The 26,676-nt window shown below is 44.6% G+C and overlaps 1 protein-coding gene and 1 long non-coding RNA gene across 7 annotated transcripts in view; one reads left to right on the plus strand and one right to left on the minus strand.

Moving 5' to 3' along the window:
- Window positions 1-26,676, minus strand: part of LOC117768395 — a 29,353-nt gene that overhangs the window by 2,387 nt on the left and 290 nt on the right. Inside the window, exons 2-4 of the long non-coding RNA XR_004615061.1 lie at window positions 25,319-26,613; window positions 18,552-18,558; window positions 12,727-12,737 (exon numbers count right to left, since the gene is read on the minus strand). This is a non-coding gene — a long non-coding RNA (uncharacterized LOC117768395). The remainder of the gene's footprint in view (window positions 1-12,726; window positions 12,738-18,551; window positions 18,559-25,318; window positions 26,614-26,676) is intronic.
- Window positions 1,226-26,089, plus strand: mtmr3 (myotubularin related protein 3). Of its 6 annotated transcripts, none has more exons than XM_034596694.1 (22): window positions 1,235-1,435; window positions 3,352-3,427; window positions 4,279-4,335; window positions 5,650-5,739; window positions 6,488-6,604; window positions 8,597-8,617; window positions 10,114-10,196; window positions 10,788-10,954; window positions 11,049-11,145; window positions 11,457-11,570; window positions 12,493-12,677; window positions 13,005-13,136; window positions 13,289-13,400; window positions 14,451-14,646; window positions 14,923-15,108; window positions 15,355-15,525; window positions 15,978-16,123; window positions 16,583-18,110; window positions 18,212-18,322; window positions 18,403-18,491; window positions 20,341-20,367; window positions 22,431-23,706. In XM_034596694.1, the coding sequence occupies exons 3-22, from the start codon at window positions 4,333-4,335 to the stop codon at window positions 22,600-22,602; spliced, it is 3,747 nt and encodes a 1,248-aa protein (XP_034452585.1). In that variant the 5' UTR covers window positions 1,235-1,435; window positions 3,352-3,427; window positions 4,279-4,332; the 3' UTR covers window positions 22,603-23,706. The 6 variants fall into 6 exon arrangements, with proteins under 6 accessions (XP_034452590.1, XP_034452585.1, XP_034452591.1 ...); XM_034596700.1 differs by having other exon boundaries at window positions 20,341-20,362; XM_034596698.1 differs by lacking the exon at window positions 20,341-20,367.

The following is a 26,676-nucleotide window of genomic DNA, read 5'->3' on the forward strand; positions in this document are numbered from 1 at the left end:
TTCTCTAAAAAACTGTTCATGTTTTCTCTTGGAGCCACAGAAGATTTTTCTCTGGTTTTCGTACCACCATTTTTTGTGCATAATATACTGTATGATTAGAAGTGGCATTTCTTTCATTGAAATTTCATCATCTTTCATGGTAACATGGACATGTGATTGAAAAGGAAATGTATTTACTCAGACCATTATCTCAACATGTAAAGGCCATCTCATTGTTTTGCATGCAAATCCATTCTGGTCACTTGACAAAGGGATAGACTGTGTTTTGTGTTGTTCTTGCACAGGGACATTGAATCAGCACTTAGTCTCTTTTTTTGTTTTTACATTAGTGAAGTCCATGCATGATGCAACTGATATGTTTGGCTCTCAAAAAGCCATCATGAATCAGAACCCCAAAACGACTCAGTAAACATTACTAGCAGTTAAATTCAAGTCAAGATTGTTTTGTGCCATATCATATGCCTCATGCACTATCCTCACAGGAGAAAGGCCTTGTGGTAGCGTGTGATCTAAGAGGGGTGTAGGGCTTTTCTCACCTGATTCAGAAAAAAGCAAAGCTTTTTGATAACAGCAGCCCTACACATTAGATAGGTTTGATTTTATAATTGACATTTGTCACTAAATAATGAAGAAATTTGTCGGGGAAAATTTTGAATGATTGCATTCAGAGCTGTAAAGGAAAGGATTTACAATCTGACTCTGAGTGCTTGTCACAAAGACAACTTTTCCTTTTGAAAGTCAGCTGTGAGCCAATAAAGAGAAGTGTCCTGCAGGCTTAAATAACTGTCTAATGCCTCACATGTCAGGCTACTAAATGTTAAAGAGTGGACTAAAGTATGCCAAGCGTCTTGGAAATTGCATATGTAAGCCATCATTCAATACATAATTGTTTAAGATCCTGCTGTGTGGTGTTTTTATTTCTTGATTATGGTGAGGGATTACCCTTAGAGGTAAAGTAAAGATTAATATTGACCAACTAATGCAAACACACTCATAAACAGATGCACTGTGTGGTAAGAATCTAAAGCAGCGTGTTATCTCCTGAACTGTGAGGGACAGTACGTCATGCACACACTCGCCTTCATTAGCAGGATCAATACGATCATCCACATCCTTTATATTATTATATGACTGAGTAACATGAGCTGATCCTGCAGTCGGAGGCGCAGTGTTTACATGATGCTACCGCGTGGTACGTCCCAGCCCCTCCCCCGCCCGGAGTGTCGCTCTGACGCAATGACGCACCACGTAGGTTGTTGGGCTGGAGAATTCGCTGCGATGGCGACGACGGCTCTGCTGGAGAGGGACGCAGTGAAGCTGGCCTGGGCTCGGATATGACTCCGGTTTGTCTGCTCGAGGTTTCCTTGCTGCGCAGTAGCTGCACGGGCTGCGGGTGAATCTTCGGCTCCGCGCTCCTCATCGTCGCGTTTCTCTGGTGAGTCCGCCGGGTCGTGCTCGCTCCTCGGTGTGTTTTGACAGAGGCCTCCTTTTTGGGGTCCGCCCTCCATCTCATAACAACAAAAACACAGAGCCGCGCTAGCTCAGCCAGCTAATGTTAGCGAGCCAGCGGACTGGCCGCTCTGTGTTAGCAGCTACTGATGCCCAACACCGAGTACTGTGATATTACTACACAACAACACGCTGCTAATATAACTGCATTTACCCGCGTTACAACCTAACTACCAGCTGCCGACCGGGCGTTAGCCTGCTAGCATTACTTTTTCATACTAGATTAACTATTAACTAGCTGGCTGCAGAAAATGTAGCTTAACGTCCCCACAGAGGAATAATAGCTTGTCTAACGTGCAGCTCAATATTTACCAGCTGACGTAACTGATCTTTCTGCTGTGTTACCATCTGACAGTAGATGGTTCCTCCATGGTTGGTAACATTGTGTTCTAGAGCTCTTAGCTTGCTAGCATTCATTGGGAAGATCACGATTGTGTTTACTGTTGTTTCAGGTCACATTAGCTTCTTTTGGCTTTCCACGCCACGATTATCTTGATACATTAAAATATCACTGATGTTTTTTTGCAACCATTGAATCACAAAGTGAAGCAGTGGTGTTAACTGTCAGCTAGCCCAGTCTGTTGTTTTTAGACATCCAGTTAGCCGACATGTATGTTCCCTATGCGATCCTTAATCCTCTAGTGCTGCTGCTATGTGCAGTGTAGCCATTTGACCGACAAGCTAAAAGTCAGTCACTGCAGGTCATCGTCTCAGTCATGCTTTCTATTTGGAAATTTGCTGAAGAGAAGCAAAGCGATCGGGGCTATTGGCTCGATGATGTTTCCGCCTGTGATGCGTGGTGGCCGGTCACGGGACAGAAGTAACGTTAAGGCTCTAAGGGGCTTAGCCTTTCCTGTGTGACTCTGAACCCAGAGCCAGGCTGAGCCGCATCCACGGGTCATGAGCCCGCTGCTGTAAACAGAGTCGTGTGTGTGTGTTGGGCAGATATGCTTTATCAGGCAGAAAGAGCTGGACCTCCGTCAGTGAAACAGTGACCTCCCTCCGCTGCTTCACACCCCTTTAATCCACCAGCCTGCTGCTGAAGGCCTCACCAGCCGCCGGGGCAGTGGAGCTTTTCCTCTTCTTTCTGCCCTGCGGCATCTTAAATGCTCATGAGAAGGTGTGTTGAGGTCCTGGGCAGCTCATTCACTGACCTCCTCAGATCAGATTTCAGTCTCTGCAAGAGAAGCTGACCTTTATAACTATTTGTGGGCCTGTATGCTGAGAGATCTCTAACAGGTCGCCTGTCTGTAGGAGAGATGTTAGGCGATATCACTTTAAAGAACCACAAGATAGTGTGACATTACCTGAACAAAACGTTGGTATCTGTTGGGGAATGCCATATTGACATTTCGACTGTACACTTTTGCAAGAAGTTACTACCACCCACCAGACGAGTGCTGTGAAATGTGTGACTCTGTCACATGTGTGCCCGAGCAGCAATGAATGCAGGTAACCAGCCATTGTTAACCAAGTTTGACCACAATAATATCTGCCACACCCTCCAGCTGGGTGGTAGTCAGGGTTAAAATTGAATGTGGTGTTCAGAGTGCATTTCTGAAAGTAAACCTTAGATGATCAGCTCATGTGGCTGAACTATACCTGTTCACTGGTTAGATGGTATAGTACATCAAGATCCAGCTTTTTCTCTCCATTCCACAAATGAGTTTAAGTGGTATCTCTGAGCTCACATGCAAACCACTGTGCCCACCAGCGCAGCTATATTTGCCAGGGAATCAAAAGAGCTTCTGTAGCTCGAATGTCTCAGGGGAAAAGTCTGCTGTTTGTAAGGGGAAAGCATTTTCTTATTATTCAGTTGCATGTTTGCCTTAATTTCCACAGATTTCCATGTCTTACTTGTGAGAGTTTCCAAACAAGATCACCAGGATTGCTCATCGTCCATTACTGATTGTCTGTGGTAAGTTTTAAGGATCCGTGATGGTGCTTTTACCCCGTATTACTAAATTTAAAGGAGCTAAATGATAATTTCTTTACTCAAGGCCACATGCTGCTGTTGCTGGCTAAGCCTTCGTTTATAGTGCCATTTCATGTTGAATTGATTAGCTATTGAACATTTTGAACATGATTGCCCTACTAGGGGCTCACAGTCTCCTGGTCGATCATGATCTACAATTAGTTTGTTGCCTACACCCATTCTTTGAGAAAGTATTTATAACTGCTGATGCTTCGGTACAACATCACGGACACAGTTTGCCGCCCCAGCCTCTAATTGAATCGTTTTTCTCCATGAAAGTCTTCACATAAAATCTAAATAAAAACAACGGAATTGCATTTTGTGTTGTCACTTGACAATAAACTGTAATGAAATTACTGTTAATAAGGGGAGAGATACATGCGACCAAGGTCCTAGGCCAAAGTTGAACCGGGGACATCATAGTTTGTGGGTGCCTGGGTGGTGCTCCAACCTTATAGCCACTGGTGTGCACCGATAAACTAGTGTTTCCATTTTAGCATCATTACCATCTCCCTAAGCTAAGATTCAAAACTATAGCTAAAACTATAATTAAACTTTAGCACAATAATGTATACAGTATAGTATTTTGATAATGAATTCTGTTTCTTCAAACATTGCTCCATATTTTACAATAATGATCCTGGTGCTACTAGCTACACCTCTGGCTGGAGAAAGGAAAAAAAATTTGGTTTAATTTGGAATGTGTGGGTGACAAGTAGTATAAAGATACCGCGTATGATTTACATGCTTTCTGTCAGAATTACTTATCAACTGTCTGTGTTGTTTTTGTACAGACTGGTCCAGGCCGGAGTTCCTTGTTGGGTGACCCACTCTCCTTCACAGGGGCCATGGTAAAGTACCATCTCTTCATGTATGCTTTGCAGAGTAACAGCTGTCTGTCTGTCGGGTGGCCTGGGTGCTGACGACTGAATCGGAAACTCTCCATTGATTTTCTCTTTTATCCAGCCGTGTTTACCGGAAAGCAGACAGTTACACCATCTGGGACCGTGTCAAAGGTCATCTAAGGCTGCTGTCTAAGCAGGGCAGCTTTCACTGTATTCACTGCAGAAATGTGTGTTGTGCCGGCGCAACATGACATAACCAGTGGATGGGATGCATTCCCCGTTGAACTGTGTGTGTATGTGTGAGTGTTTTCTTTTTGTACTTGGCACGCTGCTGTGTGGCGGCTGCCCCCTGGCTGGCCTCAGCACACGGCTCCTTCAGCCACGGCGGCTGTGTCTATCAGCACAGCTCATGCTGAGCCAGCATCACACAGGATGTGCTGCCACTGTCCCTTTATCTGTCACGTTCAACCACCTTCATCTTTCTTTTCACAGTGTTCAGAATAAATGTGGCTCCTTACCAAACACAGGCCATAGAATCCTGTCGATCTGTCAGCACAAGGCCAAACATTTCTCCCCAACAGTTTTCCCTTGATCAAAAACCCCCGACTCTTGTTTGTATATCCATGTTTCACATTCCCCACACAGGCATCCTCTGTGAAATGTGTTCATCCTGGATAAGTCTAGTGTGACCTATACCTTTCATTCGAGAAGAAAGCCTACAGACTGCCAGTAACAACTTAAATACAAATATACCAAATGTGCGTATTTGATTTGAAAATTAAGGTGTAGAATCTCCTTTTAAGGTCTTGTGTAGATAAATCACCATATCTATTTCCACTTTTAAAGCACTGCATGTTGTTGGCATCTGTAATACCACGTTGCGTTGTACAAGGGGTGATTACAGTAAATTAGCCTGGGTTGCATATTTCCGTGTGGGTGGGAAGGAGAACTTGGGCCACACAAACCATTATAAATGCAGCGTTACAGCATTGGTGTGTCACTACAACGGTTGTGACACACCATTTCAAAAGAGTTTGAAACCCAATCAGATGTTGCTGTGGCAGTAGCTATATTCCCAATAACTGATTTCACTGTGGTCTTGTATAAGGCTTTTTAATGTCTGATCTGCTGTCAAAGCTTTGAATGCATGTGTCACTGTACACAGGTGTGTGACAGGAGCAGAGAGAAGTTCTCAGCCAGCCCTCCCTGGACACACACATAAAAAGCCATATTAAAATGAAAGAAAAGTATGCGAGTGAAAGAAGGTTGTGTAAGTGGATGCTCATTCTGTAAAAGCTAAAAAGGCCACTGTCTCTGCAGGGGGAGGAGGGGCAGCATAGCTTGGAGTGTATCCAGGCCAATCACATTTTCCCCAAGAAGACCCCCGTCCTGGAGGAGGAGAACATGCAGGTGAGGATGTCGCTGCTGTCGCTGCTCATCTTGTGTTTTATAAAAAAACTTTAACCTGACACTTAATGCATGACCATGAGTGTCTTCTCAGTAATGGGTTACATAACCAGTCCAACTGTTGAGACACAAACTCACTTTCTGTTTGACCAGTCTCAGAAGCAAAGTGTCAAAAGACAAGCGATCCCTTTAAAAGTAAATGTTTACCTTCTGTCTTAATAAGACAAGACTTTTATCTCCTGCTCCGAGGTCTACAAGTAAACACTTGTTATTGGTTGACTGCTCATTCCAGGCATTTATTGTTTGTCTGCACTCTCATTTCTGTTTTTCACTCAGCTTGTTGCTGCTACTTAAAGTAGAAGTGCTTTATCTTGAAAATTCACATTTCATTAATGAGTGTTGTGCTTCGGAGCAAAAGCCGTAGCTCACTGAAAGTGACTAATTTACAAGCGAGGCATGATCAAAGAATGCATCTTGAACATTAACAAAGTTCACTTGTTGGTTAATGGAAAAAGTTCTTGCTGTTTGTTCATTTTACTCAGATCACCTGTATGAGCAAAGCATTTTATTGCACCTGAGCACTGCAGCAAAAATTTTCAGCATATTGACATAAGTTGCAGTATAGACATGAAAACCATATTTAGTGAAATAACTGATCATACCACAGCCCTGTGTGCTTCACAGCATCCTTACTGCTGAGCTTTGTGGTGCTGTATGTAGTTTGAAATGTTTTATCACCTGCCGTTGCTAGGTGCCCTTTCCTGAGCTGCACGGGGAGTTCACGGAGTATGTCGGGAGAGCAGAGGATGCCATCATCGCGATATCCAACTACCGCCTGCACATCAAGTTCAAAGAATCTGTTGTCAACGTAAGTATCTCAGACTGATGATGAGCTTCAAGGTCAGATACGATTAGAGACCGTCTTTCACACAGTTAAAAAATAACTGGAGAATGAGGCACAGTGTTTCTATTAGAGGCTTTGTGAGAGTGTTAATGTTTTGTGAATGGGCAGAGCCGGGGCCATTGTGCCAGTGCTGTGGTGACCAGGCCATTCAGAGCTGATCTGAGCTGGCAGCAGTGCCACGTGACTCTTCATCACCTCCGCTTCTGCGCTCCGCTCGCCTGCTCGCGCTGCTTTCTCTCTGCACTTGCCGTCGCCATGGTTATAGTCGTTCCAGAGGGGATGCATAACAGTAGCCCTCTCTCTCTTTTCACCACGTTTCGAGAGAGACTAGCTTTGTGAGAGTGTGTGGTCACTTTCTAAAAAAAACTTCCTCATTTGTTGCTAGGATATTCGCTGTGCGTAGAGCTTTTTATACTCTTGCTGCCAGACGAGCTACTTTAAATGTAGAAAATTCTTTTTACAACCTATAGTCACACCAAATACAAACAAATATAAACATTAGTGCTGTATGTTCTATATCTTGTGGACAGGGTTGTGATACTAAAGAAACCAGAGGCTATTCTCTGTTTCATGCAGCAATAATCTACTTTCATGTTATTATTCAAATTATTATTATTCATAAATTAAATATTTTAAATGAAAATAATATGGTGTGTCAGGATCGTCAAGCTGCTCTGGTGCAGACAAGCGATAGCAGGAAAGTTGAGCAATGACGAATCATCTGCTACAGGAAAACACTTGTTGTTTCACCTCCTTCTCTTATAAACTATCATCATCTTTGTAAGTGTAATTACATTTATTCATATTATTGAAAACGATACGATTCTTATTGTCAATAAATCCCAGAAAATGTCAAGGAGAGATGATGAATTCATCCTATCTGCAAGTGTTTGTCTGTGTTGGGATTCACATCAGTGAGATGCACTATTGCACAGGATGATTTTCATCATTTTCAATAGACATTGTATCAGGCCCACATGCAGACTTGCTGCAGAAAATACTCACCATTACACAAAATGCAGAGCTGAAAATATTCCTAAACAACTTCACTATTTACTCCTGATTGGGTACCTGACAACTGTGCTGTCAGTGTGTGAGTGGGATGTATGAGTGAGACACACACTAGAAATATGATGTAACAAATATTGAAGCAATCAGTTAATGTGTCCAAATTTGATTCGTAAAGTGCTATAGTGGTCATTATGACTAGAAAAGTGTTATATAGATATATAAATGCAGGGCATTTAATTTTGATTATATTATTTTGTATGATCAGACAAATGTCTAATAGGATGAAAGTAGGACATTTTATATCCAAAAGGTCAAAGGTCACCCTCTGTGGCATCATGATGTTCTGTAGTAACACTTTACCGGCTGTTATTTCACATAACTCAGGAACAGAAGGAGTCATTGTGACCATACTTCCTGAAATGTGACAGCGAAGGCGTACGATGTCCTTGTGTGGGTGAAACTTGTTACATCTGAGAAATTTGGCTTGTTACCAAAGTTCTTGTATAAATCTGCAGTAGGTTCATTGGTTTATTCATTGATTCTGGTGAGTGTTGCCAATGGCTGCCCATCACATTTAGGTGGGTTTTATTGGAATCCATGCCTCTGGTCGCTGGCTAACAAACCACCTCTCTGTGCTCACTGTACAGAGTCGGCGTTCTGCTCACACATATTTGGACGTGTCGACGAGGCATCTGCATCACATGGGAGGGTTGTCAGAGCTCACAAATCAGAGGAGGGAGGTGCTGGAGGAGTGAGAGGCTGTTACCAAGCAGCTCAGGAATTTTGATGTTGGCCAGATTAGCGATGTAGATTAGAAGGCAGGAATTGAGTTGCGACAGCAGGATGCCCGAACATCCGGAATGTGTCCATCCCTGCAGAGAGAAAATAGTTCCAAATTAATGTGCATCCCTTTCACTAATGTTCTCTCTGTTTTGTTTTGGATAGAGTTGTTGTTGCGAGTTGTCTGTAAGTACCCAGCTGCACGGCGTGGAGTGGATGACTGTGTAATTTGTGCGTATAAATTGTTTGCCTGTCTGCTAACTCGCTGGTGCCTCGAGGACTTTAACACCAGGTGCTGGATTAAAGTAGACGTGATGAAAAAACATCCGCAGAAAAATCTATCTACACAAAACATTCAAGCCACCAGTATTTTAAGAAATCAACAAATCTCCACCAGGCTGTAACACTGTCATTACACTAATGTATTGGGAGCTTGACCTGCTGATTCCTGGCTGTGAATTGTGCATGGCTCTGGACTGTGTGTGAACAGCAGCTTGAGCCACACCTTTTTATAAAAGTGCACTGTGCTGCTGACAAGTTTTTTTTACTGTGGCTAATTAACAGAGCTGAGTCAAAAGCAGCACAGGTCTTTCCCTGCAGTGCTCAGAGTGTGCTCTGAAGTCATAAGCACATGACAGCTCTGTACTTTGGATGGTGTGTGCCTACAAAAGATAAGACTGTAGCTCTGGGCCAAAAGGGAAGTGCAGATACAAGCTCTTCATGATCTCATATTGAGTGTTTTTATGCGCCCATATGCAAACGTTAGATTATTTATTACAGAGCTCAGGCAAATGTGAAATAAAGAAATTAATGGAAATGCATGTGAACAAGTTAACTGTGGGAGTTTTTTAGCATCATGCTGAGTGGTTTTGGTTATACAATGAAATATATGAACTAAAAATGTGATGTTGCAGCACATGTATTCACATGATACTCAGCATGGAGGCATTTTACCATGTTGACCACCACTAATTTGCTAAATGGATTGTAAGTTGCAGTCTCTCACACTTTTTTTACAGACTGCATGGGTTGGTATTCCACTGAGGCTACGTCCACACTGATATGTTTTTCATTTCAAAACAAAATGTTTTTTGTTCGGAAGAGTGTTTTAGCTATGTATCTGAAATAGTCCCTGTTCGTACTAACATGCTTGAAAACACATAGCACCACATTCACACTGGACATTAGGGCTGGGAACCCGAAACCTGGTAAAAAGGTTTTTGGTTCTGCTTATCGGTTCCTAAACTGCAAAAAAGCAGACCAGGTAAAAATTAAGACCAGGGATTTCGTTTCTTGGGCTGACAACAAGATGGAACTGTTAGTGGCTGCAGGGGCTATAATACTTTTTTTCATTGTCCATGTTGCATTCGCGACTGGTATTCTAGTCGTGAATGCTTAGACCTCATCAAGAAACAAACCCGTGGGTGTCTGTTTCTGTCTTTTCAGACTAGAAAGCAGGTTCTGAGTTCTGAGTTTTCCAACTAAAACGAGGCCAGCAGTGTTTGCACAGGTCTACATTTTAGGTGCTTGAAAACTCTGCAGTAGTGAGGACAGTTGGCACATCCGTTGCAAAAGTGATGCATTTTCAAACTAAAATATCCTAAAGTGTGGATGTAGCCTTAATGTTTCTGTATGACTGTTGTTGAGTGTAGAGTTGATGTCCCCACTCTGTCACTTTGCAGGTCCCTCTTCAGCTCATAGAGAGCGTGGAGTGTCGGGATATGTTCCAGCTCCACGTGACCTGTAAGGACTGCAAAGTCGTCAGGTATGTCCTGCACTCTTAAGCCTTTCCAGCTGTTTCCTCCTGTTAAAGGTGTAAGAAACATGTAATGTTCTGTGCATTGCATGTGGTGTACAGAAAACGGCTAAGAGTAAAACTAAAGATGTTTTTCTGATTTCTCTCCTGTAGGTCCAGATGCTAGTTTTAAGGTTGCTAAAGAAACATTTAAACATGGCAACAAGGAGAGAAAAAGTCAATGATGCAGACTGTTTACCAGCTCAGTTTGTTTTACAGTTCTCCTTTTCTCAACTCAAATGACTACATTCATAATTAGTACCTCTGAGCCAAGTCCTGAACCTTTCCAGAACACATGGGTTTGGGAAAAACATGTTTGATTTGACTTTAATATCAGACTGCGCAGCTGCCATTTAGAGAGTAACACCGGTTGTTATTTACTCTGGTCAGGAAACATGCTTTCCACAAACAAGGATAATAATTTAAACAAGGTTTTACTTGATTCTTAGTGTCTGTGTCGTACATCAGAATTGAAAGCCTTTTTGAGTAGCACTTTTATAATATTTCGTATCCTGATGAAAATGTAACAGCGGCTTTTGCGTTCCCTTGTTTACTTCCTAGGTGTCAGTTCGCTGCGTTCGAGCAGTGTCAGGAATGGCTGAAACGTCTGAACGTTGTCGTGCGCCCTCCCCCTCGTCTGGAGGACCTGTTCTCCTTTGCCTTCCATGCCTGGTGCATGGACGTGTACGCCGGTGAGAAGGAGCAGCACGGCGAGCTGTGCAGACCCGGTAAACCTGACCCTCACGTGTCCTCACGTAACCCAAGCAGAAGCCCTACTCTGCACCGCTTTGTACTTATCAGACATCTCTGTTCTCTCTGTAGGTGAACATGTGACCTCCTGGTTCAAGAATGAGGTGGAGAGGATGGGCTTTGACACTCAAAACGCCTGGAGGATATCTGACATCAACAGCAAGTTCAGGTAATAGCAGCTTTCATTCAGGAAACAAAAGCTGCTGCTGTGTTGATTTCCATCTCCCTCAGCTAGAAGACAGTTCGTCCTTTACTTTCATTGGCTTACATCATAACTCAGTGTGTGTGTGTGTGTGTTATATAGTGGGTGGTTGTGTTATTGTACGCCACTGGTGCTGCACCCTGGGCAGAAGAAGGGCCCGGCCCGGGATTCAGTGTCCATAGACAGAGACTTTTGTTGAGCTATCAGAACCCTTTAGCCGCCCCGCCCCTCTCTCTCTTTGTTTAGCTGCCACTCTCTCTGTCTCTCTGCTCTGACAGACTCTGCCCCAGCTATCCTCAGCAGCTCCTGGTGCCAGCCTGGATCACCGACAAGGAGCTGGAAAATGTGGCAGCCTTCCGCTCCTGGAAGAGGTTTCCTGCTGTGGTTTATAGGTCGGTGTGTTTGTTTCTCCCTGAGCTCTTTAAACCAGAAAGCCAACATGTTTACCACTGCATAGAAATGAAAAGCGTCACTATGTGCAGATGTTCTTTTTTATTTGTGAAAGGGATTAAACCATCTTCAGGTAATATCTTTGGCTCTGTATTAGTGCCACCGTCTCCTTTGGCCAGTAAAACCCCAACACGCAGACTATAAATAACTCACCACTCCACTAAATACTAAATAAATCACTCACTCCACCATTACCAAAACTACCGACTTAACCAATGACCTGCAGTGCATCACAGCTTCAGTGAATTTTGGTCATTTTATTTACAGTCACCTGAAGCCTTTGATTTTTGTTTTTGGAAAAACTTTCAACTTTGTTTTGCGAGTTCCAGCATCTGAGGACAAATGTTTGCTTTGGTGGCTGCAGGATTACAGTAACCAGTGATTTCCAACCTCTGTGCTTTATGAAGAAAGTCTGTTTTTGCCCCTGTATAGATCCAATGAGTTGGGAGCATGTTGAGGAAAGAATCCCACTTCTGTGGCAGATATTTTACTTCTGGCTTGTAACTTATTTTCGAAAGGAATTTCTTCATTGGCAAATTTTCCTGCAACATTTTCTTTCATAAATCCAATCACATGTCAAATTAGTCCGAAAATTTGAATTGATAATTCTGAAAATAATTTATGCTTATCAGTATAAATTCTCTGTTTGTGCATAGGGAGGCATTTTTACAAGAAAACTAACAGTGATGTTAATCAGATAGTGAAGTGGTGCATTTTTTTGTAAATGTACAAGAGATAGAAGATACATGTCTCTTAACTCGGACGCAACCTACAACTCTGTATGACTGTATCGTACATACTGTGAACAGCCATAGTGTTTTCTTGGGGCAGTGGACTGACTGTTCTGGCTGACTGGTCACACAGGCACCTGAGCACGGGGGCTGTGATCGCCCGCTGTGGTCAGCCAGAGGTCAGCTGGTGGGGCTGGAGGAACGCTGATGACGAGCACCTGGTCCAGTCCATCGCCAAGGCCTGCGCCGTGGACAGCAGCTCCCGCAAACACCTCTCCAACGGCACCTACACCAATGGCTCAGACCTGCCTGACTTTGGTGAGAGCTCACACCCAGTCCGCCTCTCACAGCATCTGACAGACTGTACACACACACACACTTTCAGCTGAGCAAACACCCACCTCCACACACAGACGGGAGGATTTCCTCACTGAAGTCTTTCTATCTGCATGAATTTGCTGCAGACACTGTTGGCGTGTCGGGCCTTGTTTGAGGCTGCAGGTTCACACAGATCACAGTAACTTCTGATGAACACATTGTGATGATTTTTTTTTATAATTGTGATAATGATCTCTAACAGACCCATCTGCTCTCGTTTCATGCACCGTGAGTGAGTCTCACCTCTGTGTTTTATGTCTGCATTAGAATCCTCCATGACCAACAGCTCAGAGGTGGAGACGTTGGTAATCCAGCCCCACAAGTTACTTATCCTGGACGCCAGGTCCTACGCTGCTGCCGTAGCGAACAGGGCCAAGGGGGGAGGCTGTGAATGCCCAGGTAGGTCCCCTGAGCAACAATTACATCAGTGTGTTGTCGATTCAGCCTCTCCATTAACCATAAATATGTTTGTTCTCTGTGCTAAAATTAAAACCACAACTACCCTTTTGTCTTCTAATTCGTTTTTTACCATTGTTTACATCCTGTTCCAGAATACTATCCCAACTGTGAGGTGGTGTTTATGAGTATGGCCAACATCCACTCCATCCGCAAGAGTTTCCAAGCTCTGCGTTTCCTCTGCACTCAGATGCCTGATCCAGCCAAGTAAGTATTTTTTTTCTTCAATGCTTCCAAATTCCCCTTGTTGTTACTTCTGCAGCTCTGCAGGTTAAAACTATTAAGTCCACAGCTCTCGTGCTTTGCTGTAGTAACTGTAGGTAACTAGTAATCACAGCTGTGTTTTGGCCTTGGCCATACATCTGTGCCCGATTTAGAAGGCCTGGCCCAGCCCCAAGTGGAGGATCTCTTTCCATCTGTGCTCTCAGACTCTGTGCCACAATGATGTGTAATTGAATCACGCTGGCTTAAGAGAACGTTGTTGACATTGGTTAGAAGATCAAATCAGACAAAAACAGACTCTTAACCCTGTGTCCTTGCTTTCACACGTTTCATACAGTTCATTGCCATATGTTGTAAGATAAGAGTCCTGTGCACAAACCTTATGATGTTTATGTCGAACACAGCGGGATAAGCAGATTTCTCCAGTTTTCTCCTAATTGTCAAGCATTACACCACCATACAACTATACTGTGTATGACGTCTGCTGAGCGTGACCTCGTAAACACATCAAAATATAAAATGTTGCAAGCCTGTCTCGGTCACAGACTCTTTGTTTTTATAGACGAGACAAACGCACCAATAGTGCTCGGAACACAAACCTAGATAAGATAACACAAGTGAAACATTTACTCGTATTGAAGTGGGTCAAGGTGTATATATGTCTCACTGTGGTCACCCTTGTAATGTATTTGTATCTTACATGACCCACATCCACACAGGCAAAGTTAAGGAATCTGTTTGTGTGCAGTCATGTTTCTGGACACCTGACAAATACAGGTCTCATATCTGAGTTCTTCAGCTGCTAAATTCTCCACAGAAAAACATTAAGAGCTTACCCCACAGCTGGACTCTTATCTATACAAAGACATACAGAAGTCATTAATACGTAGTTCAAACTTGCTAAGGCTATAAATGCTGTGGTATGTGGCACTGGTCCATGCTATGTATTTGTCCATATAAAAACATGTGTGCCATCACTTTGTGTCTGAGACATATGGGGTCGTGTTCACACTGTTGCTGTGTGTGTTCCTGCAGCTGGCTTTCTGCCCTGGAGAGCACCAAGTGGCTGCAGCACCTTTCCCTGCTGCTGAAGGCGGCGCTGCTCGTGGTCAACGCCGTGGATCGCGACCACAGGCCCGTCCTGGTGCACTGCTCTGACGGCTGGGATCGCACACCTCAGATCGTTGCTTTGTCCAAACTGCTGCTGGACCCTTATTATCGTACCATTGAGGTACAGATGAAGTCTTCCATTCTTTTAGCTACAGCCCTGGTCAGGACCATTTTTAAGTGTTTTATTTCTGGGACATATTACGTATCCCCTGAAAACTCATGAAGACAAACATTGACACCACATGTTGCTGGGAAAACATGTAATACCAGAAAAGTCTTGATAAGTTGACATTTGTTTTTAGTTTTCAAAAACTTTTAGCATGATTGGCTTTAAAAGTCTGGATAACAGTGAAGCAACATTTTATTGAATGTAAGATGTTGTAACCTCTTTATGCAGGGCTTCCAGGTTTTGGTGGAGACCGATTGGCTGGACTTTGGCCATAAGTTCGCAGACCGCTGTGGCCACGGAGAAAACTCGGAGGATCAGAACGAGCGCTGCCCTGTGTTCCTGCAGTGGCTGGACTGTGTGCACCAGCTGCAGAGGCAGTTTCCATGCTCTTTTGAGTTTAACGAGGCCTTTCTGGTGTGTTGTAAAGTCTTCTTAGATACTGAGATTAGACACAGCAGAATGTTTTTAATCTGCAGAGTTTGAAATGGCATGCTTCTGAATCATGTCATCACACTGAGTTTTCGGTTGTGCGACACTGAAATGCTGTTTAGGCGTGTTAGCGACTCACACAAGGAAACTCCTGTTGTCGCTGCTCTTATTATCATACCTGAGGTTTCTGTGCAAGCCTCTACATGCCAGCTTATGTTTATGTGTACGCAGGTGAAGCTGGTGCAGCACGCCTACTCCTGTCTGTTTGGCACCTTCCTGTGCAACAGTGGCAAGGAGAGGGAGGACCGCCACGTCCAGGAGAGGACCTGCTCAGTGTGGTCGCTGCTGAGACCGGCCAACCGCACGCTGAGGAACATGCTGTACTCATCGCACTCTGAGACCGTATGTCTGTTGTTTCTCAAGCATGTTAGAAAGAGTTTTTTTTTTTATAAACAAAGCCGGCTGAAGTCCAGAAAGACAAAGGATAAGTGTAGAAAAGGTGTCAGTGGAATTAATTAAAAGTCAAACCTTCTGAGAGCTGGGGTTTCCAAAGTTTTCAGATGAATCTTATTATTTCATATTGTCCTTTTATATTTATTGTTATGGTCTTAAATTTGATTTAGAAGTCTTCCTGCCACCCCTCTGAGAGTTGCATTTTCTGGTTCCTGTTGTTGTTGTCTTTGCATTTCTGTGTGCGGGGGTGTCATGGCCTTCACATGCTCTTGTCAAATGGTTCTCATCCATCATCCTTCTAACAAAGTGCTTTGTTTCATTTCTTCACATGTTCCAGATTATATAGCTGTATTTTAGCTTCTTGTTTACATCCTCAGTTAAGTTCTCAGCTGTTGTTGCAGGTTCTCCACCCAGTGTGTCACGTGCGCAACCTGATGCTGTGGACGGCGGTCTACCTGCCCAGCTCCTCCCCCACCACACCCTCCGACGAGTCCTGCGCCCCCTACCCCGTGCCCGGTGCCAACCCGGAGGATGTACCACTGGGCAGGTGAGCCTGGCGTGTTGGTACCCGAGTCCCCCCATCTTCCTCCTCTATGTAAGATAAACACAGGTCGACGACTCCCACAGCTGGAGCGGCTCATCTTTTCAACTCGTCTGCTTAGATGCTTTGCTCTGCTCGGGCCCTTACAGTGACAGATACTTTTCTATGCTCTGTTTTTGTGCCTCGTGGAAATCGTACCATCGTGGAAGAACAACAGGATTGTTGACAGAGTTTGGCAGTTAGCTGATTCAAAGAGACAGAGTCTGACTGGTTCTCTTTTTTACGTTTGTGCTGCATTTTTCTCATTTTGTTGATGCTGACGTGTGATTTATTTGTTAGCCAAACATTTTGTAATGATTCTGTGCAGCCTCAGATTGAATCGCATTGGTGTCGAATATATTGAGCCACTTTTTTGTAATGAGATGCTGTTTCTGTGTGTAATTTTTTATCTCTGTTCACCTTCAGATGTACGAAGACTCGCTCTTTTGACAACCTGCCCAGTGCATGTGAGCTGGGAAGCTCCCTGGCTCCCAACCGGCGCTCCAGTGACCCGAGCCTCAATGAGAAGTGGCAGGACCACCGGCGATCTCTGGAGGTCAACATGGCAGTAGGACCAGAGGGAGGAGGGAACCAGGATGAGGAGGTGCTGCCCTACGGAGTGGGGCCTTACCCAGACAGAGCGGACTCTGAGCTGGACGAAGGCCCGCTGCCCCAGGGCTTGCTGGCGGAGCTTGGACAGGGATCCCCAGCTGCAACAGGAGAAGAAGCAGAGGAGGCGGAGCTCTCTGTGGCGGTGGGTGTTGCCGAAGGCCAAATGGAGAACATACTTCAGGAAGCCACAAAGGAGGAGGCGGGAGCAGATCAGAAAGAGGGAAGTGCTGCTGTCACGCAAGTTATTAACACTGTTGTCACAGAGTCGGAGAAAGAAGCACAGGTTGAGGATGAGAATAAGTGCACTGACGTTAATGGGACTGAGGTGCAAACAGAAACACTTTCTAATGGTCACCAACCAGAGCATGGTGGACTGGAGGCGGAGGAGGACGGTGAGTCTCCTCCTCCGCCTGCACAGACGGCAGAGGAGCTGGATGAACAGGCGGCTGAGGTGACTCAGACACCAGAGGATGTCGAGACGCAGGATGTTGAGAATTCTTCTTTTAAAGAAGAGGTTGCACATGGACCCAGTGAGTCTGGCTCAGATGAGCCAGAGCAGACTGCAGCACATAGAACTATAACTAACGGCTTTGTGGACAGTTCACCTGAAGATCCTGCCGTGGATGAGGAGACCTGCCCTGACTCTGAATCTGACCACGGTGTCTCTGAGCCGATGGAGCAGGTGGAGAAGAGGGCCTCTCTCATGGAAAGCTCAACAGAGACTTTAACTGAAGAGGCCTGCAGTAGGTTGGAGCTGCCCACACAGCCACCTGTGTGTCTGGGCCGTCAACCCTGCAGTGACGGCAGGAGCCAGCCCCCCTGCTCCCGGAAAGAGAAAGGGCTAGAGGCAGGCGAGCATAGCTTCATCAGAACTTTGAACGGGGCCACCAAGCGACCCTCTGTCAGTGCCTTTCAGTCTGTGAGTGCTGACCACAGCAGGGAAGGGCTTTGTAACGGCGACAGCTCCGAAGGGGAGCCCTGCGGAGTTCCCCACTGGGCCAAAGGGAACGGGGAGCGGGCCCCTCTGAGTCGACAGATGTCCCTCGCAAGCTGTAACTCCCTGATCTTCCATCCGCGGGGCAGTTGCTCTCACCACCGGTGTTGCCACTCCCTCCTGAGCCGGGCCGCCATCAGCCCAGAACAGCCGTCGCGGAATCACCTGGACGATGATGGGCTGACTCTGCACAATGATGCCATCCAGCAGAGGCTAAGGCAGATCGAGGCGGGGCACCAGATGGAGGTGGAGACTCTGAAGAAGCAGGTGCAGGAGCTGTGGAGCCGCCTGGAGAATCAGCAGCACACAGGCTCCCACAGGGTCAACGGGGACATGGGAGACGAAGTGGTAAGATGCTGACAGGTTGACGAGAAAACTGACTGTTTACCACCAGGACGTAACTTCACAATTCCTTATCATTTGTTGATTCTTTGTCTCCCCCCATGCAGACATCAATGACAGACTATGAGTACAACTTTGACCACAACTGTTTGTCGCGCTGCAGCACTGAGATCTTCTCTGAGGCCAGCTGGGAGCAGGTGGACAAGCAGGACACTGAGGTGAGTCTTGAATAAGAAAAATAATGTCTATGTGTAGTTAGAGGTTACATTTATGGACCTAATTGCTCTGTACATTAAAGGTCACTCGCTGGTACCCTGACCATTTGGCAGCCCAGTGTTACGGCTGTGAGAGCAGGTTCTGGCTCGCCACCAGGAAGCATCACTGCAGGTAAATACTGCGGACTATCGAGCTGCAGACGCTTAAAGCTTCACCATCACTGTCATCAACCACTTACCTCTGTCCTGCTGAAGCTCAAAGAGATTTCCTCTTTTTAAACTTGCTCCTCTCTTCTTCAGATACATCCAGACTGAGTCTAGATTCAGCTTTCAGTTCACACTCTGCATCAGTATGACTCTTGAATTTGTCTCTTTATGACTTTGCTTGCAGACATGAGTTTAAAACTACACCATTGATTAATTTTGGTCTCCGGCAGCTCATTCTTATTGATACAAACATATTACTATCATGGTAAGATCTCAGATTATTGTCAAGCACGACAGAAGATACATTTTTGAACAGGGCCTCCCTGTTCTCCCATCAGACCTATGATTTAGACTTGCGTTTCCAAAAGGTTTTGAGATGTGAGAGACAGACTCAGATTCCACATCTCTATTTTGTATTGCAGTCATTATTGGGTCCTTTGATTCAAAGCCTGTCATTGTGATAGGTTGTTAGACTGATTTATTTACTTCAGGGTTTGTTAGACAAGAAACAATAACTGTCTAGAATAAAGTGCCAGATGGAACAACGGTGTCCATTTTCTTTCATTATCTGGAAGCATCAGGATTTCGATTGATGCTTTTTATTGTGCAACAGACGGACAACAGATTCATTTTAATGTATTTCAGCTAGTTTTTCTTCTGGTGCTATCATTTCCTCATTTCATCATTTGGCCTTTTTGTTTCCTTCTGGTGAGTTGGATCAAGTTCATCACTGAGTGGCAGAGATTTTAGTGACATGAACCTGTGTCAGCTAGGGCTGGGCGATATGACTTAAAATCAATATCACGATTATTTCAAACTTTTCGATTAGGATTAATGAATGATTATTTTAGGCAGCCAACCCCTGACCCAGCAGGATCGTGATCTGACTCACACACACACAAGGCGCATTACTCTGCGATTCTGCTCCTCTTTTCTAATCACTCACACGAAGAAATTATCTTATAATATTCTGTTGAATTCATATTTATGTTCTTGGATAAACGAGGCATTCTTCTGCAACAATGAAGTTAAAACACTGCGTTGCATCATAATCTGGGGGAAGATCTGCTCTGCTGTCTGCAGGAGTGTGTGTGCGTCTCCTCACAAACAAAAACGATCACATTTATTTAGTTATAAATCAATCTGTCGGATCATGAATCCGGATCGTTCCAGTCACTCTAACCCTGATTTCCTGGCTGTGCGCGTCACGCTATGTCTCGTGTTGTGTGTTGCAGGTGAACTGCGTGCACAATCGGTACTTTTAAGGGTACCGACAGAATTACGTCAGCACTACCGGGTACCGATTAACGTTAAATCAATCAGTGCCAAATTTCGGTACGTGTGAGCGCATCTGGGTGACAGAGTATGTATACGCATGTGTGAGTAAGTGAGCGCAGATCAGCAGGGGATTGAGGAGGGAGGGTGTGCAGCAGGATAACATGGTACAGAACAAAGTACCTGGGCCGCAGCCACAAAATGAAAGTAGCGGAAACCCGACAGTTCATGAATGCACATATTGGGCAAAGTATGAACCAAATTAACCGTCATGAGCAAGATTAAGTCGGTTCGAGGTTATAAATGTTGGTTTCGATACATTCTTGGTTATTTGCCCAGCCCTAGATTCAGCTCTGGATTCAAAAACAAAACCGACTGGTTTTAACAGTAAAGAGTCGCAGCTCTCTCACATATATGGCTGTTTAATATTAGATATTATTTTTACACATCTTCAGCAGGAAGTGTGTTTTTAGTGCTTTAGGTTTTCTCCTCTGTCCAGTCAGTTCTTATCCATTGTCTGCCCCTCTCCTCCTCTACAGTGGCAGAGAACCTGTCCAGGAGGTCTGGTGAGATCCGGCTCCCCACCCACCTACCCACCTACCCACCCACCCTCTGCCCTTTTAACTGGACGTCAATGCACCTTCCTCTTCCCAGTCCTCACCCCACCTACCCCCTACCCGCTACCCCCTACCTGGCATTGTTGCATCTAGTTCCCCCTTACCCTAGCAAGTTCTCAGGGACAATCATTTTTGAGATGTATTGATTGGACTGTGTTTTCATTCAGAGGTTTTAGATCTGGCTGTAAGTGTGAGCAGGCTGCTGCCAGTGGAACAGCTGTGTTCGGTCGAGGGCTGATTCTTACTTCTCCTGAAAAATTAGAATTAATAAAAACAAAAAGAAACTTCTCCAACCTCAACCCTCCTCCTGCCATAGCAGCACCCCAGCACCCCATCCTCCCTCCACCCTCAGCATACACCCTGGCAGCATGCTGCCCCAAACCAACCCCCTGCATCTCACCTCCCAGCAGCACAGCATGGTACTGAAGGCTCTCAGTCAACCTGTCACAGAATCAGAGAGAATGACATGGGTTGTTTTGGTTTTTTTTAACCTTCCTGCTCAGTGTGAGTAGAGGCAGGCAGGAGGGACCACCGTGTGTAGTGTGTGTAAGAGTGTGAGCATGGCCTTACATCTAAGTGTGAGCATGGGTATCTGACACCTCCAGAGTGACCCGCCTTCCTGTCCAGTGATGGTAACTGGTGTTTTTGATAGGCTGAAAAATCACGTTAGCACTGCTGAGTGTCACAGCACCTCCGCTAACCCGACATCTAGTCGAGCATCACAGCAAAGTGCAACTGTAAACAGGGGCCATGTGTAAACAGGGGTCTTCAGGGGTCCAATGTTTTGTCTGAGGAGAACATGAACAGCGAGAGAAGAACAGAAAGAGGACAAACACTGACAGCAGTGTGATGTTAACAAGCCACTCTGGTCATTTATTTATATACTAAAAAGACAAATGAAACAACGCCTCCAACATTAATAATGAAACACACTGGGTGACTGACAAACAACAAGGCTCTGATCTGTTTCAAATCAGTGAATCAAATTCCTGACAATCTGTCATTAAGACCCGAAGAGACCACTGAGTGTGGTGCCTCTGAACAGTGGAGCCGTGAGGGCCTGTGGTGCAGTGCTCAGGAGGAACCACTCAGTTGTTTGAGTTTCACACCTGCTTGACTTCTGTTTTACTGTGTGTCACCAGAGATCACATTATTATCAGAAACAGCAAATACAAGGTTCCATTTTCATATCAGGGTCTTGTTCTTCCATTGTGAGTAAAGCCAGACTATCTATCATCCTGCTAACAGCACAGAGACTTGATTTATTCATTTTGGATGAAATAACATTGTGCTCACAAGCCCCCCACCCCCCACCCCCCCACAGAGCTCAGAATCTATGAGCAAACTAATCAATATTATTATTCCACGGCAGCGACAGTAGTCTGATATAGTGGAGTGGTATCAAGACTGATTGTTATAATATAAATCAGATCATCACTGATGTTTGCTGGGTTCATTTGTCATCATTCAATTATAGTGTCTTATTATTTATGATTATTAATATTGTAACATTATATTATTTATTATATGAATATTATATTTCCATGCATTGAGCTGTGCATGTGATGCAGTGCAGTAGTATTATTCTGGTTGTTGGTGAGAAGAGCCTGTAAATCAGAAGATCTTTGACTCTGACTCTGTGTTCAAGTATTGACTTATGATGCAGCATTTCACTTCCCACATGTTAGTGTTTAAAATGTCATATTTATCGTTTATCTTTATTGCTCCATGATTTTAATATTAGAAGATTTCTAAGAATTATAAGATTTAACATACATTTTGGAACCCAAACTAAATTGAAAAGTCTTATCAAAAACTTAATGCCATTAAATCCTGGCTTCTGTCAAATCATCATCAATCAAATGAAACTCACTCGCCCTGAAGATCCTGGTTCTAGTGTAAAGTAGCTGAGTCGCATGTAAACATGATCTAAAAGTAGACGCATAGTAACTGTAGGTGTAGACGGGCTCTGTGTGAGAGTCCAGCAGTGATCTCTCTGTCTCCCCCTGCAGGAACTGCGGTAACGTGTTCTGCGCCAGCTGCTGCGACCAGAAGATCCCAGTGCCAAGCCAGCAGCTGTTCGATCCGAGCCGCGTCTGTAAGATGTGTTACAGCAGCCTCCAGGTCAGCCCGGTTCCCCTGGACCTGGAGACGGACAAGCCCATCACAGCCAGCTCCAACTGAGGCTCAGTGGAGCGAGTGAGAAGGAGGAGTCCGGCTGAGCGTTCAGGCGCTGACACAGGCGCACTGCTGAGGAAGAGCACAGGAGCTGCACAGAATGTCCCATGTACTTTGGTGTGTGTGTGTGTGTGTGCGGAAGTTACTTAATTCTTAATGTGTATATACCGAGGACGACGTGGCAGCGGAGCTGAATGACGTGTTTTCCAGATGCCGAGCGCTCTGAACAGCGGATGTGCACAGGGGTGTGTGAGAGTGTGTGAGAGAAGTAATTGCACATTGGCCACACAGAGTGTGTGGCAGCGATGTGACTTCACTCCGAGGCCGGAGGAGTGAGAATGGACGTCCTGGTGCCTTGGACCAGGCAGGCAGAGGAAGGCAGAGGAGGTCGTCTCACTGTGATGCTGAAGTCTCCTGCAGGACTTTGGTCCACTCAATCTGTTTTCCCCACTTACCCACATTTCTCATCAGCATTAGACTTCCACCCACCATCAGGGACTTCTTCTTTTTCTACGGAGGCTGTATGATCAGCGGTGATGTGAGAAATCTCCCAGCAGTCACGAGTCCCTCAGCATCAGAAATGAATGGAGAGTGATGTTCACACATGTTGTTTAGGGGGAAGATTAAATGGTCAGTTCCCCCAAATGAACAAAAAGCACATTTGCTCACTTTGCTTATGTTAAAATAGTGACATTTAGCCTTTAATAAGTCTCAGAGCACATAAATACACAAAAGTACATATTTAAATAACTTGTTTTGTCCAACAAATAGTTCAAAATCTAGAGTTTTCTTTAATAACACGTGACACAAAAAGACTGAATTTGTTTTTGTTTGGAAAAATGATCAAATAATTTTCTCTAAACAGAATTTTCAATTGTTAATAAGTGTTTATTATTTGTGGGGCTCTAATGACATAGACAGTGACCCAGTATTGCACTAATATATAGTTTCCATCCAGTAAAAATCATTGCGACCCTGCTCGATACTTTCTCATTTTATTCCTGCGTATGGATCGAGCTCTGGTGTTCAGGTGTGTGTTTGTAGACTCAACACCCAAAGTGAGATAACACTGATGACATCACTATGACGTCATCAGGATAAAAGAAAAAACTTCTCAATCTTCTCTCAGATGTGAAACAGCTGATTTCACACAGACAGTTGTTGTCCTCATGATGTTTCCAGTAATGTGGAACTGGAACATTTATTTCCCAACAGACACTGATGGGATTATTGGGTGAACTGACCCTTTAATATTCTGATTGACTGAATCTCAACACATTTGCTTTTGTTTTTTGTTTTTTGTTTTTAACTCAGCTTTTCACACAGAATGGCACAGACGTGTGTGTGCGTGTATACAGCTTGACTTGAAAAGACGAAACACACCAAAAAAATAGTTTGTACATTGGGAGTTAGTATTTGAAGTTTGTTGAGATTCAGTCCAGACACATGTTGTGATGTGCAGGTTTTCAAAGCTTCTGAAACTTCATATTGTTTTTCCTTCTCAGACGGTCATGCGGTCAGAGTCATTATTATTATTATTAGTGTCTGTAACATAACTTCAGCCATGTGAGTCTTCATCAGTGAGCAGTAGAAAAGGCTCCTCCACACGACTGACTGTTATTACTCGTCCGCCGCCAGTCTAAACTGATGTGTTGTGGCGTTGTCGCTTTGTGTCAGGCGGCAGACGAGCTGTGGGTTGTTTGTGACCTCGACGCGGACTTACAGGCTGTGTCATCTCTCCTTCATGCCCTTCTCTCACAACAGCCCCCTCCCTGTCAGTCTTTTTTACCCAGCAGGCACTGGGAGCTGAACCTCTCCTCACTTTTCAATCCTCTGGTGGGAGTCAGAAGTGAAGGTGTGGATTTGACACATTCAAATTCCCATATTCTTCTTCTAATTCTTCCTGTTTTTGAGGCGGCAGTCAGTCGTGATATCACTTGTGATTTCCACTGTGGCTGAAAGGTGCAGGAGAGCAGCAGAAGAAAAGGGCTCTTGGCGTTTTCCTAAAACTCTGTAACCGAACATGAAGCTTCACTGAGACGCCCCCTCTGCCTAACACACGCACACATGTTTTTGTAAGATAAATGAATTAAATAATATATTCAGATACCTATATAGCATTTAAGAAAATGTATAGAATCCTTGAATAGTGGCTCACTTAATTAGTCACCAAAAAGTTTTTTTTTTTAACTTGTTTTTCTTATGTTGTCGATGACAGAAAATGACGTATATTTTACAGCCTGTTGAAGGTGACAGGCGTGTTTGTTTTTTTTAAATAGAGAAGCAGGGTGTCCTGTGTTGATGCTGCAGTGGTTTTTCCCTTTTAAAATGCGATCATTGCTTTGATTTTATTTATTGAGGTTTTGTTGTTGCTGTTTTAAAAAGAAAATAATAATCCAGACAATTCAAAATTGCCACAGGATAATCAGTGTTTATGAACTGAGGGGTGAAAGGTGGTTCTGACCTGTGGCGACGACCACACTCGTGTTCCTTCTGTGTAACGTGTGGATGACATGATTTCTCAATCCACGTAGGAGCAATGCACCCTGGGAGGAGGAGAGGGTGGAGTCAGAGGTGTCACTGAGCCTCTCGCGTGTCAACACGAGATCAAATGACGAGTGTGTGTGTGCTGCCAACGAGACGTATGTGCACTGAGAGAACCGTGGTCCAAAAAAACCCCAGCTGCCTGAACCCCCAAACCCCCCCCCCCCCCCTCAAACACACACACACACACGGAATGACTTCATTCTATCTCATCAAACAAACACTACCTCTACTTTGTACACACTCGCTCATGCGCACACACATTCACACTCGGCTTGTAGTCACTGAGTGACTCTTGTTTTCCACATTCACGTCATCGAGAATGGCCTTTGTCGTTATTTTTCAAAATGGGTGTTTTGTTTGGTTTCCCCCTGCTAGTCAGCTGGAGCGTTAAAGGTGCAGCACACTTTAATTTTCTGGTTGAGACCACAAGTCTTGTGATGCCTCGCCACACAGCAGAGGACCTGCCTGTGTCCACGTGTGTCTCCACACTGGGCGGTAGAGTTCGATCCCACCTCCTCGTAAACCTTGAAACAAAAGCGGTGTAGCTAACCGAGGGAAGTTCTACACACAGCGATCAGCCACAGCTGTAACATCAGGCAGCTGATGTAATATTGTTGTTTGTAACTGTGATGACACACGGATCTGCTGGATTGAAAGTAGTGGTAGCAGAGGGTTGAAGTGCGGAGCTGTTGAAGAGCATCAACTGAAGTGTTTTTCTCGCTGCGTCCTGTGGAAGTGGTGAATGTGTTCGATTCAACAGCTCGACCTTTACTCTTTCAAACAGAACAGAAAACAAACAAAGACTTGTTTGTCCCTCATAGATGTAAATGACTTAATTGCAAAACACTTGAACAAGCGACAGCATCGACTGACCAAATTTTCATTTCACGTCAGATTTGTTTGAGACGGTACAACTGCAGCAAATTCAAATTTTGGTTTCGACCCACGATGAGCCTCTGTTCTCTCCCCCCCTGCTGTCTGAGAGAAACTGGACATGTTAGTGTGTGCTGCTGATGTAAACACGGCCTCTAATCCGAGATCAGTGCTCCCGTTAAACAGCTGATTTATTCCGAGGCTTCACACTCCTCCCAAACTGTCTGTCTCCTACATGTAAAGGAAATGTTTGCCAACGCCGCATATTTCATCATCTCTGGAATTCTCAGATCAGACGTCGGCAGCAGAATTCCTCACTCTGTAATTTCACCACCGTCACAGGCATGTGGGGCAACGAGCTTGTTCAACAATCCATGAATGTGAATCGTCTTGATTGAAAAATAAAAAAGAGGCTATTTTTTTGCACATGATATAAAGTAGACACTGCCACAGAGTGCATCAAAAATAAAGCTGAAACAGAACGTGAGCTGTGCTTCTCAGTATTGTACGTGCATGATGGTGTGTGTGTGTGTGGTGGGGGGTGGGGGGGTTACACACATGTTGCCAGGATGATCCCTTGCTGTGTTATTTTCTTTTCTCTTGGTCTTGGTACTTTTGTTGTCTTTCTCTTCACTCACGCTGCAACGGCCCAGTTATCAC

This window comes from Hippoglossus hippoglossus, chromosome 9, assembly GCF_009819705.1.
Source record: "Hippoglossus hippoglossus isolate fHipHip1 chromosome 9, fHipHip1.pri, whole genome shotgun sequence".
In the NCBI taxonomy this organism is placed as follows: domain Eukaryota; kingdom Metazoa; phylum Chordata; class Actinopteri; order Pleuronectiformes; family Pleuronectidae; genus Hippoglossus; species Hippoglossus hippoglossus.